Source organism: Natator depressus, chromosome 3 (assembly GCF_965152275.1).
Source record: "Natator depressus isolate rNatDep1 chromosome 3, rNatDep2.hap1, whole genome shotgun sequence".
Taxonomy (NCBI): domain Eukaryota; kingdom Metazoa; phylum Chordata; order Testudines; family Cheloniidae; genus Natator; species Natator depressus.
The window spans coordinates 32,096,985-32,111,340 of record NC_134236.1 but is presented as its reverse complement, the minus strand read 5'-3'; the positions used below and the strand labels follow the sequence as shown (position 1 = coordinate 32,111,340).

Here is a 14,356-nt window from a genome sequence, read left to right as displayed (position 1 = left end):
ACTATAAGGTGGATAGAAAGCTGGCTAGATTGTTGGGCTTAACAGGTAGGGATCAACGGTTCAATGTCTAGTTGGCAGCCGGTATCAAGCAGAGTACTCCAGGTGTTGGTCCTGGGGCTGGTTTTGTTCAGCATCTTTATAAATGATCTGGATGATGGGATGAATTGCACTCTCAGCAAGTTTGCAGATGACACTAAGCTGGAGGAAGAGGTAGACACACTGGAGGGTAGGGATAGGGTCCAGAGTGACCTAGACAAATTGGAGCATTGGGCCAAAAGAATTCTGATGAGGTTCAACAAGGACAAGTGCAGAGTCCTGGACTTAGGATGGAAGAATCCCATGCACTGCTATAGGCTGGGGACCAACTGGCTAAGTAGCAGTTCTGCAGAAGAGGACCTAGGGATTACAGTGGATGAGAAGCTGGATATGAGTGAGCAGTGTGCCCCTGTTGCCAAGAAGGCCAATGGCATATTGGGCTGTATTAGTAGGAGCATTGCCAGCAGATCAAGGGAAGCGATTATTTTGCTCTATTTCGCACTGGTGAGGCCACACCTTGAGTATTGTGTCCAGTTTTTGTCCCCCCACTACAGAAGGGATGTGGACAAACTGGAGAGAGTCCAGCAGAGGGCAATGAAAATTATTAGAGGGCTGGTGCACATGACTTACACGGAGAGGCTGAGGGAACTGGGGTTATTTAATCTGCAGAAGAGAAAAGAATGAGGGAGAATTTGATACCAGCCTTCATCTACCTGAAGGTGGGTTCTAAAGAGGATGAGCTAGGCTACTCTCAGTGGTGGCAGATAACAGAACAAGAAGCAGTGGTCGAGGTCTAGATTAGATATTAGTAAACATTATTTCACTAGGAGTATGGTGAAGCACTGGAATGGGTTACCTAGGGAGGTGGTGGAATCTCCATCCTTAGCGGTTTTTAAGGCCCAGCTTGACAAAGCCCTGGCTGGGATGATTTAGCTGGTGTTGGTCCTGCTTTGAGCAGGGGGATTGGACTAGATGACATCCTAAGATCTCTTCCAACCCTAATATTCTACGCCAAACTTCAGGGTACATCTATGAGAAAGTTACAGCAATTTTAAGAATTACTTAAACAGGTGCAAAAATTTGTGATGCCAATTAAACCACTCTAATAAAAAAGAAATCACACCTTAAGTTGAACCTAATCAACTGTGTTTACAAGGCCTAAACAAGTTATAATTAACTGATGTGATGTTTGAGCAGTAGTTGAACTGCTCATTTTAATTAAACTTTTATTTTGGAAGACTTGTTTACAGAACACAGTTGAAACACGTTCCATTAAGTTACAGAAATATAGATGTCCCCTCTGAGGCACAACACCAGAGCATCCTCTTCCACTTTCCCCAGTGCAAGGTTGCTTAAAGTGTTGCATTGCCTCACTATGTTATAATTTTTCCCAAAACTTCTCAATCTTCACAGTGCAGAAGCACTAGCTGTTCCATGTCAGCCACATTTAGTATTCATGATCATGGACTTCAGTATTTAACTGGTGTAGTGCCTTGCCTTTTTTTTATTTTGGAAAGCAAAAGACAACTGTTGAAGTACACTGATGAATTTTGATACACTAAAACATCCCTTGCCAAAGCAGCATGGGATATTACACATCAGTAGTCAGTGTCAGTTTTTCTAGTGCCCTCAATTTTTAGACAAACCATGAAGTAGAGAATGTTAAGCATCTATGTCATACAATCTTGAGTCTTATTTAATTTGTGACATAGGAAACTGGTATGGGTTTTAAGGAATGACCATTTGCTCTGAAAAGAGTTGAAATTGGATTTTCAACTGAAGGCCAGATAGGAAGAAAAAAATATGTATATAAGCCTATGCAATCAGCATAGCTGCACTATTCCTGCCATGGGCTTGTCAGTCAACTTTGGCTGAAAGTTTAAAATTAAAAACTGTATTTAAGATTCTGTAACAAACTCTAAAAAGAGCTAAAAAAACTTTGCTATCTCAGCATATGTGCCAGTAAAGAGTTGTTTATCCTTCATATAGCTGCTATAAAATCTTAGTGTCTTACCAGAACTCAGTAACCTAGACCAGGGACTTACAGGTTCTACTTTTTCCTTAGAGCAAACATTCCCAGGGCTGAGGATTTCCCTAGGCAGCAGGCCAATGAGGGATGAGGCACTGAAATGCTTAAGTACTTTTGAGGATCTGGCCTCAACTTCTAAAGCTCAGTCCTCACTAGGGTTTGCCAGTTTTGATTGTACAATTCCTGTATCTTTATGAAAAGATAATATTGTGAATTCCCAGATACTCCAGGTCAATCCTGGAGGGTTGACAACCCTTGTCCCCACCCACATCAAAAAGTTTGCCACGATAACCAAACTATAAATTCTGACCTTTACAAAGTTCTTTGAGAGTACTTCAGTAGCATTTTTGGCCACTAATATGCTACAGTGGCCAACTAATTTTAACAAAAAAAATCTTATTTAGCAGCTTCTTCTAGTTTGCATTAAAATCTTACTAGTCAGGGACATTAAAAATCAGATTTAATCCATTAGGGAAGTGGACTAACCACCTGTGCTGACTGTTGCATAAGTATTTCAGCTCTCATCTGTATTACTGTAAAGCCTAGAAGAGCCATGTTTATTATACACTATGCAATGCTAAAAACTTTAGCCTTGAAAAACGGTCTTGAAAGCACACCAGCTAAATCCACTGCACATCCTTTCCTACATCTATTATTTGGCATAGAACCACCAATATTTAAACATCCATTCATGATGGTTTTTAATTCATATGCATCAGAGACTAGCCAGTTATTTCAATATTACTTTATTTTAAAACAGCTAGGTCACAACACTAAGCTCAGCCCATTCTGCCAATACACAAGCTACAAATGCTTGTCTGACAGTCAAGGGTTAATCTTTAGTAGCATACTTGAAAGTGAGTAAAAATCCATATAAAATATTCATAGTTTCCATAGGAACACAGATAATGTGACCCCCATCTCCTAGTCATTCATTTATGCTGACCCTAGACTTTAACAAAAAACCCAAAGAAACATTTAAAAATTCTAGCACGAATTAAGTTAATGGTCCCCAAAATGCCCTAGATATTCAATAAACAAACTTGCAATTAAACAATATCTATACATTAATACTAGTTGAAGCACAAGTTGCTGGATGATGTTCAATTCCACTTTCCCAGGCACAAGACAGTGGCAAAGTACTGACATCCTGCTCCTCCACTTCAGCTAGGAAACCTTGCTCATTAATCTGTTGCATTAGTTGCCTAAGTAAGAGGAAAAAGTAAGTCAGGAAACAATCCATGTTTTACCCTGATTTAAGCATTTGCAATATCAAGTGGATCTTGGAGTCAAATCATAATTTGACCCTCCATCTCCAGATCTACTGATAACAGGAGGTTTGCTCAGAAGTAGAATGTGAACCATGAAGTAACAGCTTTAAATCAGAATTGCATTCAGAATCAGTGATTGGAATGACTTATTTGGGCACATGCAATTACTCAGTCTCCCCTCCATAACCCTAGTTACATCCCACCCAATTTTGCTGATAGCAAAAGTCCTAATGTAGATGCAGTTATGTTGAGTGGCATGTGATTTTTCTAGTCCTACCCAACACAGCTACACCAGAAGAATTTAAGTGCAGAATAGGCCACAGGAACACTAAGCTTCATTAGAACAAATAGAGCATTTCACTTAGGGATTGTACCTCTTCATGCCCCTCACTTTACACAAGTATGTTGCCAGAAGTCTGTTGTGTAGACCTGGTTTAACTTAAATTAGCGGTGTCCCAACATCTAGCTTGCTGGTATGCATTTGGCCCCTTTAACACATTTTAAATTTACGATTTCATTTAGGTGTCCAGCCTTTCTGCTTTCAAAATACAAAGCTTCCAAATATGAAGTGTAAACTAATGTACTAACACCTTCAAGAACCTGGGGTAGTGAAGGGAAACACCCGAGTGATCCAGCTATGCTGGCAGAATTGTGCTTTTACTGTATAGCTAGTTTCACTCATGAGGTGGTTTTACAGTACTTTTTTTTTTTTTAAAAGTAACTGCCAGGATAGCTACATCCACACTACAGAACTTTCCCGATACAGCATACCAGTAAAGCACCCCAGTGTAGAAATCATCATTACAAGATTTCAGGAAGAGAATTTTCCATTTGCCAGTCAGATGGCCTCAACAGTAATCCAATATAATATCTGTAAAGCAACCTAAGTGACTGACATGTTTTTAAGCCTACTGTTCCCCCACCCATTTAAAAATATCACATGGAGTCTTTGTAAAACCACAAATTGGCAGAAAAAGTGACACCTCAGCTGCTATGTGAAAGACCCATGCAAAAAAAGGATGACCTACTAGACAGGGGAAATTGCATTTGTTAGCACTGTATCTAGAAAGAGAATATAGCAAGTTTCACTAAGTAATCTTTGTTATGTTAGGCTGGAATTTTCAGAGGCATTTAAGGAGGCAATGTGTCCAAATCCCATTGAAAACCAACAGGAGTGGATATTTATTTCCTTGGGCCCCTGGGGGGGAGGGGGAGAAGAGTCTCAGTGATGTAGTCTTAGGCTACGATTAGAGAGCATCCCTTTAAATCCTGCTAGCTACAGGTAGAATTTGTCTTCTAAAGTAACGCCTGTCAATTCACAATAAATGGACCTGTGGATTAGTCAACAAGGAGTTTTGCTTAAAGTGAATAACTATCAAGAGCTCTTGGCAGACCTAGTAAGATTCTCCCACCTAAAGCAAAAGTGTGACAAGTTACTAACCATGCTGGCCTTGACATCACATAATTTATTGCTGGCCTCTGGAATCCATTGAAAGTGGAAGCAGCTGCAACCGTATAGGCACCCATATTTTCAAATAGCATCCAATCACCAACTTGCAGCTCTGGCATATCAAAGCGCTCTACAATACGATCCAGGCCATCACATGTTGGTCCCCATATGCTACAGGAATAACAGCCCTCATCTGGTTTAGGTCTCTGAAGAGAGAGGTAAGTTACAAATTACTTTTGACTACCCTTATACTTTCAAGGAGGACTAAAGCAGGAGTCTTCCCAAACAAATAGTTGCCATGAAGGAGATTATTAAAAAGGCATAGAACTCCAGCTCTAAAGTGGAGAAGAAAAATAGCTGCTAGCAGGGCCTCCTACATGAGTGATCTTTGGAATCTGCTCCACTGAATGGCCCAGAGCTCACACTGCCAACCCAGGCATTTGTCAGGAGTGGCGGTAGGATGGTGAAGATGAAATATGAAGGCAAATATGGGGTGGGTGAAATATGAAGGCATTATGCTTGAGTTTATTTGCACAGTGGAATGAGCAGTCTATATGTTGGTTTACTACCTGGAACAGAGGTGGGCAAACTCTGGGCCACGGGACCACCCTGCCCAGCCACTGAGCTCCTGGCTGGGAAGGCTAGCCCCTGGCCCCTCCCCTGCAGCCTCAGCTCGCCTTGCTGCCAGTACTCTGGGCAGCATGCTCCTGCTGGGCAGCATGGCTGCAAGAGCCACTGGCCTGCCCTGGTGCTCTAGACCGCATGGCAGTGTGGCTGGTTCTGGCCAGGTGGCGTGGCTGCCAGTCCTGGTGCTCTGAGCAGCATAGTAAGTGGGTGGGGGGGAGCGGTGTGGTCAGGGAACAAGGAGCAGGAGGTGGGTGGTTAGAGGTTCTGAGGGGGGCAGTCAGGCTGTTTGGGGAGGCATAGCCTTCCCCACCCGGCCCTCCACACAGTTTTGGAATCCTAATGTGGCCCTCAGCCGCCCCCCCCCCCCCAAAAAGTTTACCTCCAGATCAGGGGTGGGCATACTGTACCTTTTGCAAGACTGGCTTAACATGTGCATGATCATATAAGATGCAATTGAATGATCCATACACTCCATCATTCACATAGTACATAAGAGTTTTGCCATTAGTATCATCTTCATCTAAAAAGAAGAAAATATGCAAATAAAAGCCTTTGAAAGCAAGTTTTGTATCTGGTTGCAAATGAGATTAGGAGATCTAGGTTTACATACCATCAGAACCTGACTGCTCCTTTAATACAACTTTTTTTGCAATTATGTTAACGGCGAGTGTGAAAGCTGATGCAACGTAGTATCTGCCAGGCTCCGCAATAATTCTTATTCCAGAATCACAAGGAAAACATTTGTCCAATGCTGGATTGATTACATTTGTGATCTAATAAAGAGACACACACAAGGTTAGTGACTGTACAAAGTACCAAACTAAAGTTATTAGACTGGCTATTGCAAGAGCCAAAAGGATAAGGCTATAAAACAGTGCAAAGTGCTATGCTCAGTACACGTTGTCTGGTTAGACTGACCTGCCACTTGGCAAGGCAACTCCCATTCTTTCACGTGCTGTGTATTTATACCTGCTACAACCTATCCTGAAAAATGATCACTCACAGATCTCGGGAAACAGGCCAGTCCTTGCTTACAGATAGCCCCCCAACCTGAAGCAAATACTCCCCAGTAACCACACAACAGTAACCCAGGAACCTATCCTTGCAACAAAGCCTGATGCCAACTCTGTCCAGATATTCATTCAAGTGACACCATCATAGGATTTAATCACATTAACCACACCATCAGGGGCTCGTTCACCTGCACATCTACCAATGTGATATATGCCATCATGTGCCAGCAATGCCCCTCATGTATACTGGCCAAACCGGACAGTCTACGCAAAAGAATAAATGGACACAAATCTGACAACAGGAATCATAACATTCAAAAACTGGTAGAACACTGCCACTCAGTGAAAGACTTAAGGGTGGCAATTCTGCAACAGAAAAGCTTCAAAAACTGACTCCAACAAGAAACTGCCAAGTGTGAATTAATATGCAAACTAGATACCATTAACTAGGGTTTGAATAGAGACTGAATCTATTTCCCCATGTTAAGTATCCTCACACCTTCTTGTGAGCTGTCTAAATGGGCCATCCTGATCACCACTACAAGAGTTTCTCCTGCTGATAATAGCTCATCTTAATTAGCCTCTTACAGTTTGTATGGCAACTTCTACCTTCTCTGTATGTATGTGTACACCCCCCCCGCCCCACCCCTTCTTACTGTATGTTCCACTCTATGCATCTGATGAAGTGGGCTGTAGCCCATGAAAGCTTATGCTCTAATAAATTTGTTAGTCTCTAAGGTGCCACAAGTACTCCTGTTCTTTTTGTGGATACAGATTAACACAGCTGCTATTCTGAAACCATTTACTAGGTCTGTTAATGAAAGCCATATATGTATTTAAAAAGGCTAAGGTGCTCTACTTGATTCTGCAATTAACAGAAGAAAATTATGACTTCAGTTCCAAATCAAGAACAGATTCCACTAGTCTTAATACTAATCAAAAGCAAGATACCAGGTAAATAAAGGTTTGCCCAAGTTTACTATATCAAAATACCTTCACAACCTGATAAACCAAGTATTAATTAGAAATCCAACATACCTCTTCAAATTTAAGCTTGACATCTTCAGAACCAGGGAAGCCACCACCAATATCAAGCAGATGCATACTGAAACCAAGTTCTGTCTGCAATGTGACCATGTTAAAATGGGACAGTCAAGCAAAGAAGGGATTCTTTAATAGTCTAACATAGGTCAAAACCAACTCTGTTGGAAGACCGATTTTATTTAAGAGTTTCATTTTATGGATACTTCTGACAAAGAAAACAGACTAGTCAGTTCACAAAGCACTAGTACAGGAGAACCAGCAAGTGTAAAGTTTTTTTTAAATTGATCAGATGTCTTTTTTCCACACCACTTAAATATCAGGTCAACTATCAAAGGATTACCAAGATTCAAAAAGTAATAGACCATATGAAGCTGAATACTAACTGTACAGGAAAGGGTATAAAGCCTCTTATTTTAAGTTTCTGGTTCCAAAGTTGTACATTACTTTGTTCGAGTGGCATTTCATTCTGATAAGTTGGTTGTATGGTCAGTACTGTGAAAATAGTGGTCCAGAAGCAATACTCTTAGGCAAGTAAATTCATACTTACTCCCATATCAAAGACACAACGGGCATCAGAAATAGCTTGAACAAAGGTCTCTGGGTCAGTACAGCCACTTCCAACATGGAAACTGGAAAACAGATGCAATCTCAATTGTCTTTTGGAAGATTTAAGTTTTAAGCAACTATTTAGACAAAAGTAATATGTAGTAGCAGATTATGGTGTCAGTTCTTGTGAGTGGGCAGGTCATTTACATGTTTATAAAGATATTACAATGCATATTTCTAGATGGGTGTTTTGAGAGTTTGTATATACAGATCAAAGTTATTACTAACCTGACTCCAATAATGTCAAGGTCAAGTTCTTTTGCCCGCTCCAAAAGAAGTCTGCTAGTTTTCAGGGTAGCTCCAAATTTAACACTCAGGCGACAAACTGCTTTGGAGTCATCAGTTGCAATGCGCAAGACTAGCCTAGAAACAGTGTCCAATTTAGTGCCAATCCACTAGATTTTATAGAGCAGACAATCTGGTTGAAATAGGTTTCAGGTCAGGAGAATGGGGTTTGTAACTTCTAGAAGGGGTTCTCAAATTTCATTGCAGCATGACCCCCTAACAAAATAGTTACTACATGACCCCAGGAGGGGGGCTGAAGCCTGAGCCTGCCCAAGCCCTTCTGCCCCAGGCAGGGGAACAAAGCCAAAGCCCAAGCCTCATGCCCCAGGCTGGGAAGGGGTAGAAAGGGTGACAAAGCCAAAGCCCCATGGCTTCAGCCCCAAGCAGGGGGCCTCTAACCTGAGCTCCACTGCACAGGGCTAAAACCCTCAGGCTTTGGGGCTCGGGCCCTAGCAAGTCTAACGCCAGCCCTGGCAACTCCATTAAAACAGGGTCCCAACCCCCAGTTTGAGAACTGCTGAGAGAGACTTCTAGTAAGTCAAATTTAAAATAAGCTAACTTTGCTGTAAAATGTTGACAAAGGTGGACCAAATTTAACATGCAAGCAAGTTTATATTGTCCTTCTTTATATGCCAATATGCTATAAAACTGTACTTGACAACTATGTCAATATTGACAGAAAAATTTGTGTTCTCTTCCAATTGTGTTAGTGTTAAAAGCTTAGAAATAAAGCTGAATGTGCTAGCTAAGCAGACACCGCTAATACAGAATAGGTGAATTTAAACATGTTAAGCCCATTAAGAGGCCCAAAACCAAAAACTCCTTACTTTGCCTTTGGATGAGCTCTTGCAACTTTCATTAGCTCTACTTCACTATCAAAAGTCATCATCTGCACACCACTGTTTGCAGCATGTTTAATCTGAGATATTTGTTTACAAGGATTTGCATATATTATTCGTTCTGGAGGTACACCAATGTTCTGTACCAACTGGATTTCAGTCTGGAAAAAGAAGAAATAGATTACTTTCTGGATGAGGTCATCCATTTGTTGAAAGATATCCTTGTTTCTAGCTAGCAGAGTGTGAAGAGATAACATTGACATTCAAGAAACACTCCTAGTTATATACAAACAAAGCTGTAACATCCATATATGAAGTTACCATAAAAAAAACACAACTGAAGCTCTTACCTTACTAGCACAATCAAACCCTGCACCAAGAGCAGCAAGTGTCTTCACTATAGCTTTACTGTCATTACATTTGACAGCATAAAAGGGTGTTACTCGAGGGAGTGCTTTGTACCATCGGAAATGCTTCTTTAGGACATCCCCAAGGTCAGCAACATAGAAAGCATCTTTATCATCCTAAAAGAAAAATATCAGGTCATCTTCAGGAATGCCCCCAACTCAATGTTCTGCAAAGTTACAGTATAGATTTTTTTTTTAGCAAAAAGTGTAATATATTTTTAAGTTTGAGTACAGTTAATATATAAAATTGTATTTTCAGAAAATGCACTCATGTTTTGCTAGCATACTTACAGAGGAAGAAACTTCATTTATTTTTTGGTCTAGAATATCCTTGGCAGTAAAGCCTTCATCAAGGAAGGTGAAGTCAAACTCCTCATTGCTGAAGCTGAGCATCGTTTCTAAGAGTGTAAATGCAACAAACTGTGGATATAGAAAGTATGTTAGTTCATTCAAATTAGCAAAGAGACTCACAGAACACTAAATGATAGTCAAGATCCACAAACTTACATGGACAACTAAGAAATATCAGCTTTGTTCAAATTCTTTCAACTGTGCACCCGAAGATGTGCTTCAAAAAAGCAAAGTCTTGACAGATTAAGGCAAGTTTTCTGTTCTCTGTGCAGCAGTTGTATGATGTTGCATTGAAACTGTTCAACGAAAAAAGAGAAGAGAAAGATTAAATCAGTTATGGAAGTTTAGAAAAAATGACAATTTAAAAAGCCTTCTTTAGAAACAGGAATACATTGAAGACTATACACTAAGCAGAGCAAGTTGTTATATAAAAAACATCACAAGTATTTTAACATGCCCATTTACTATCATTTAACATTTCATCTCTTTCAAGTCACTCTACAAGTAGCTACATATGCAACAAACATTTGGCCAAGTTAGGTCTCTGAAAACTGCCATCTGCACATACTCAGAGGTTGGCAGGTAAAGTCTGAAAATTGTTTGTATAGAGTATGTTCCAGACCAGGGACTGAATAGGCCTTTCCCTGCAATTGCTCCACATGGCTGCCAGGTTGGTGTGACAACAAATGAGGACAGAAGATGGTTTCTCCTGTTCTGCCAATGCTTGGATGCCTGAGGGGGAAGCAATGTGAAGAGAAAAGTAGCCTCACTCAAACGCTACGGGACAAGCTCTGAAACCACTAGAGAACACTCCCTTCCAGAATCTGGAACTGAACTTAGAATTCCTAAGTCTCCGTTTTCCTCAGCTGTCTAACAAATAGCTGTAAAACCCAGTAGTAAAGTATATGTATTTCATGCACCTCTACAGGCTGGTCCAAATGGAGGATGGCAACCAATTACTTTAGATTCACAGCACAGACTTCTACCACTTGAGTTAATAAAGAACCCAACCCTGCTAGTGACCTGGGTGGAGCTTGATATGGTGCCACATGACAAAGTTGAGGTATTTTTTTTAAGCTTGGGAAAATACATAAGCCACCACATATTAAAAGGGTTATGGCTGCAAAATTTAGTACTCAGGAAATGCCCTAGTGTTGTATGCATTAGGGGGTCTTTAATTACCATTAGCCTCCCACCTCCCCCAGAACCTTCCTCTATTCAATGGACAGGAAATAAATTGGGGTTGGATAGTCAACAAGGCTACTGTCTGTAAGACTGCTGCCTCATCTGAGGGGAAGTTTGGAAGGTGTTTAACAAATGAGGCAGGGGACTACTGGAAGAGGGGAAAAAAAAGCAATAAGGCAGCTGAATGCAACCCTGGAGAACTGGTAGATTTTCTCCCTGTCTCTGCCACAGAGTTCCTATGTAAGTCACTTAAACTAAACTTTTTACAGGTGTTCAATTATGTACTCATTTTCTGGGTGCCCAATTTGAGACAAATGGAACCTGATTTTTACTCATGTGCAATTGACATCTATGTTCAAACCACAGCTCCCTTTAATGTCTATAAAAGGCCAAGTAGTCACATTAGTGCCCTGTTTGCCATATACACTGAAAGAAGCAAGGATACTATGGAAAAAATAGTGTATCATGTAATTAAAACTGTATTCTAATATACAAGGGGGCTGAATTGAGACTGCATGGGCAACCTTAACTCTGGCATTTCTTAACTTTTGCCTCTTGGCTTTGCAACCTTAATGTTCTTTTAACAGGTACTATGAAATTGAAACAGCTCTAATGTCTTCATGTTATCGCAAAACTGTTCGACTGGCCGTTTTAGCTCATGCCTGAGTTAACACACGGGAAGTCTGGAGCATCACTCTACATGCAGCTTCTTACAGATTAAGTCTTCTAAATGACCACATGTCCTGCATCTCTCAAGGACAATTGAGAAGAGTTTTATCGTTCACAAAGTTCACATCCAAATCTATAAACCTAGAGGTTCAAGCGAAGGTTTAATGCGTTCGTTCCAAAGTACAAAAGCCTCAGTCCTACGACTGGCAGCTTCACGGAAATCCCCCGGGCAAGCACCCCTCAGTGACAGCTTTGCGGGTTTCTCAAAACGCAGATTTCAGGGATTCACTTGTGGGCCAATTTAAGGAGCCAAAATGAACGGAGCAGGAAACGTTAACGTCCCCTTCCACGTAAGCGGTTCAGGCCAGGCTACGTGCCCACCGTTTTGCAGGCATCTCTACTGCAAGCACCGGGGCGGCTCTGTACAATTTCAGCCGCGCGAGCCCGCCTCGGTGGCCAGGTCGTGCCCGCCCCAGCCGGGTGCCGGGCCCAGGCCCGCGGTGGAGCAGGGGGCCGCGGCCGCCGGGCCATTACAGCAACCGCCGCGGGGCCGGCTGCCCGCGCCAAACCGGCTCTCTCCACGGACCGCGCAGCCCCGGGGGCTCCGCCGCCCTGCCCGGGACGCCCCTCTCCAGCTGCGTTAGCGACGCTGCGCAGCGCGGCCCCCACCCCGCCTCTCCGACGCGGCTGGCGAGACACGTGGCTCCAGCGGCCGGCCGGCTGCCTTCCAGCCTCCCCCGCCCGCGCCCCTCACCTCAGGCAGCGCCCGTCATGGTTCAGCGCGTCGCCCGGCAGCCGGTCGGTCCCCGAGTCCCGTGCCTCCTCCTCAGAGACGGGCCCCGCTGAGCTCGCGGGCTGCCGGAGCCGGAGTGGACGCGCCGCCCGAGGAGGAGCCGGGCTGGAGGAGCCGCCACAGGCGCTGCCGACCGGCTCGAGAGCACCGACTGACAAAAGCCGCAGCTCCAGGAGAGCTCTTATTTATAGGCCGGACTGCGTCGCTATGACAACGCACCAGCTCAAACCAGCCCCGATCGGCTGGGACCGGGCAGGAGCCGCCGCCGCAGGCCGCTATTGTGACGTTAGAGTTTTCGAACACGCGCACGGGTTCGCCACGCCTTCTCCTCTCTCCCCTCAGGGGCCGCGTTCTAAGGCTTTGGGTCTAGACCAGGCAGGCAACCTTTCGCTGGTGACTCCTCCTCCTCCTCCTCCTCCCCCTCCTCTCTTCCTTTCTGATGCTTCCACCCCTCCCCGTTCTTCTCTGCTGCTACTTCCTCGCTGCTGTTCCCTTTCCTGTGTACCCGCTCCGGTTACCCCTGCCCTTGCTGTTGCCCCCTCTGCTGCAGTCCGTCCACCTACTCCCTCTTTCCGTCCTGCTCCTTTTCCTGGAAGGGTTTCATAACAGAGTGGGGGTGTTGAGACAGCTCCCAATCCCCTCTTCCTGGCTCTGGGATTTCCATTGAAGTTCACATCGGTTTGCATTGGTCATTGACTGGGAACCCTTTAAAAATCAACTTGGATTCAAATCTCAGCTGGGCCAGTTTAGATTCGAATGCAGTCAGGGTCAGCTCACCTTTTTGCCTTTCTAGAGTAGATAAATTGAGGACCATGTGCTGTCTTTCACTTGAGCCCTTAAAGACAAGTCCTGGGTAAAGCTTTCAAAAGAATCTATGTGACCTATGCCCAGATCCTCTTGGTATTTAGGTTTCTAGCTCCCATTGATTTCAGTGGGAGTTAAGCATGTTTGAGGATCTGGGCTTAGGCGCCTAAGTCCCATTTTCAAAGGGGATTTAGGCACTTCACAGACTTTGGCTCCTGAGTGAAAATTTTACTTCCAGTCTCTGAGTAATCATCAAAGAGACTTATACAGGGGAAGGGGTGTGTCTTGCTTTCCTGTATCAAAATGTCCCTTCCCCTACTGATACTACTGTTGCTACTTTCTACCCCAGCAGTGGTTGTGGTTTCACAACCTGTATGCAATCCTTTAGGCTGAAAAATGCAGTAGAAGGGTGATGCAATTATTATTGTCAACAAGCTGCTGTATTGCAAATTAACAATGTTATTGAACCAACAACTTTAGGTTTAGTGAAAATAAATATTTTGCTGCTACTTAATTTTCCCTCTAAAATGTATATGATTTGAACCTTGTGATTTTGTTATTTAATCTTATGACACTTAGACCTGCTTGTGATACATTTCACACATAAGACATTGCACAAAATTGTTTCTTTGTGTGTGTGTGTGTTTTTTTTAAATCAGATCATATTTTATGCCATGAGTCTGCATAGCGGGACTGTGTATATGTTAAGCACATGAGTCTTTACAGAATCAGGGCCTAAATCTTTAACTGAATTATGCAGTACATGGAAGGACATGTCTTCCTGCACTCTGGCCAAATTCAGTTCTGGTGTAAGCAGACCCTTCACCAACCCTGTTAACACTGTATCTGAACTTGACCCAATGTTAATTTAAAAAGTAGGGGAGTAAGGTATCTGTTGCTTAAGAATGTATACAGTACTAAAAATGTAGTTTGGGGGAGGTTTAAGG

General features: G+C 42.9%; 1 protein-coding gene across 1 annotated transcript; it reads right to left on the bottom strand.

Annotated features, from left to right (window-relative positions):
• Positions 1-2,842: 2,842 nt before the first annotated feature.
• On the bottom strand, positions 2,843-12,792 carry ODC1 (ornithine decarboxylase 1). Its single transcript, XM_074947659.1, has 12 exons — positions 12,567-12,792; positions 10,115-10,254; positions 9,899-10,027; positions 9,551-9,724; positions 9,189-9,361; positions 8,305-8,439; positions 8,018-8,099; positions 7,465-7,548; positions 6,024-6,186; positions 5,821-5,933; positions 4,778-4,992; positions 2,843-3,270 (listed from the first exon to the last, which is right to left on the bottom strand). Exons 3-12 carry the CDS (start codon positions 9,998-10,000, stop codon positions 3,126-3,128), a joined length of 1,386 nt encoding a protein of 461 aa, XP_074803760.1. The 5' UTR covers positions 10,001-10,027; positions 10,115-10,254; positions 12,567-12,792; the 3' UTR covers positions 2,843-3,125.
• Between the last annotated feature and the right edge of the window lie 1,564 nt (positions 12,793-14,356).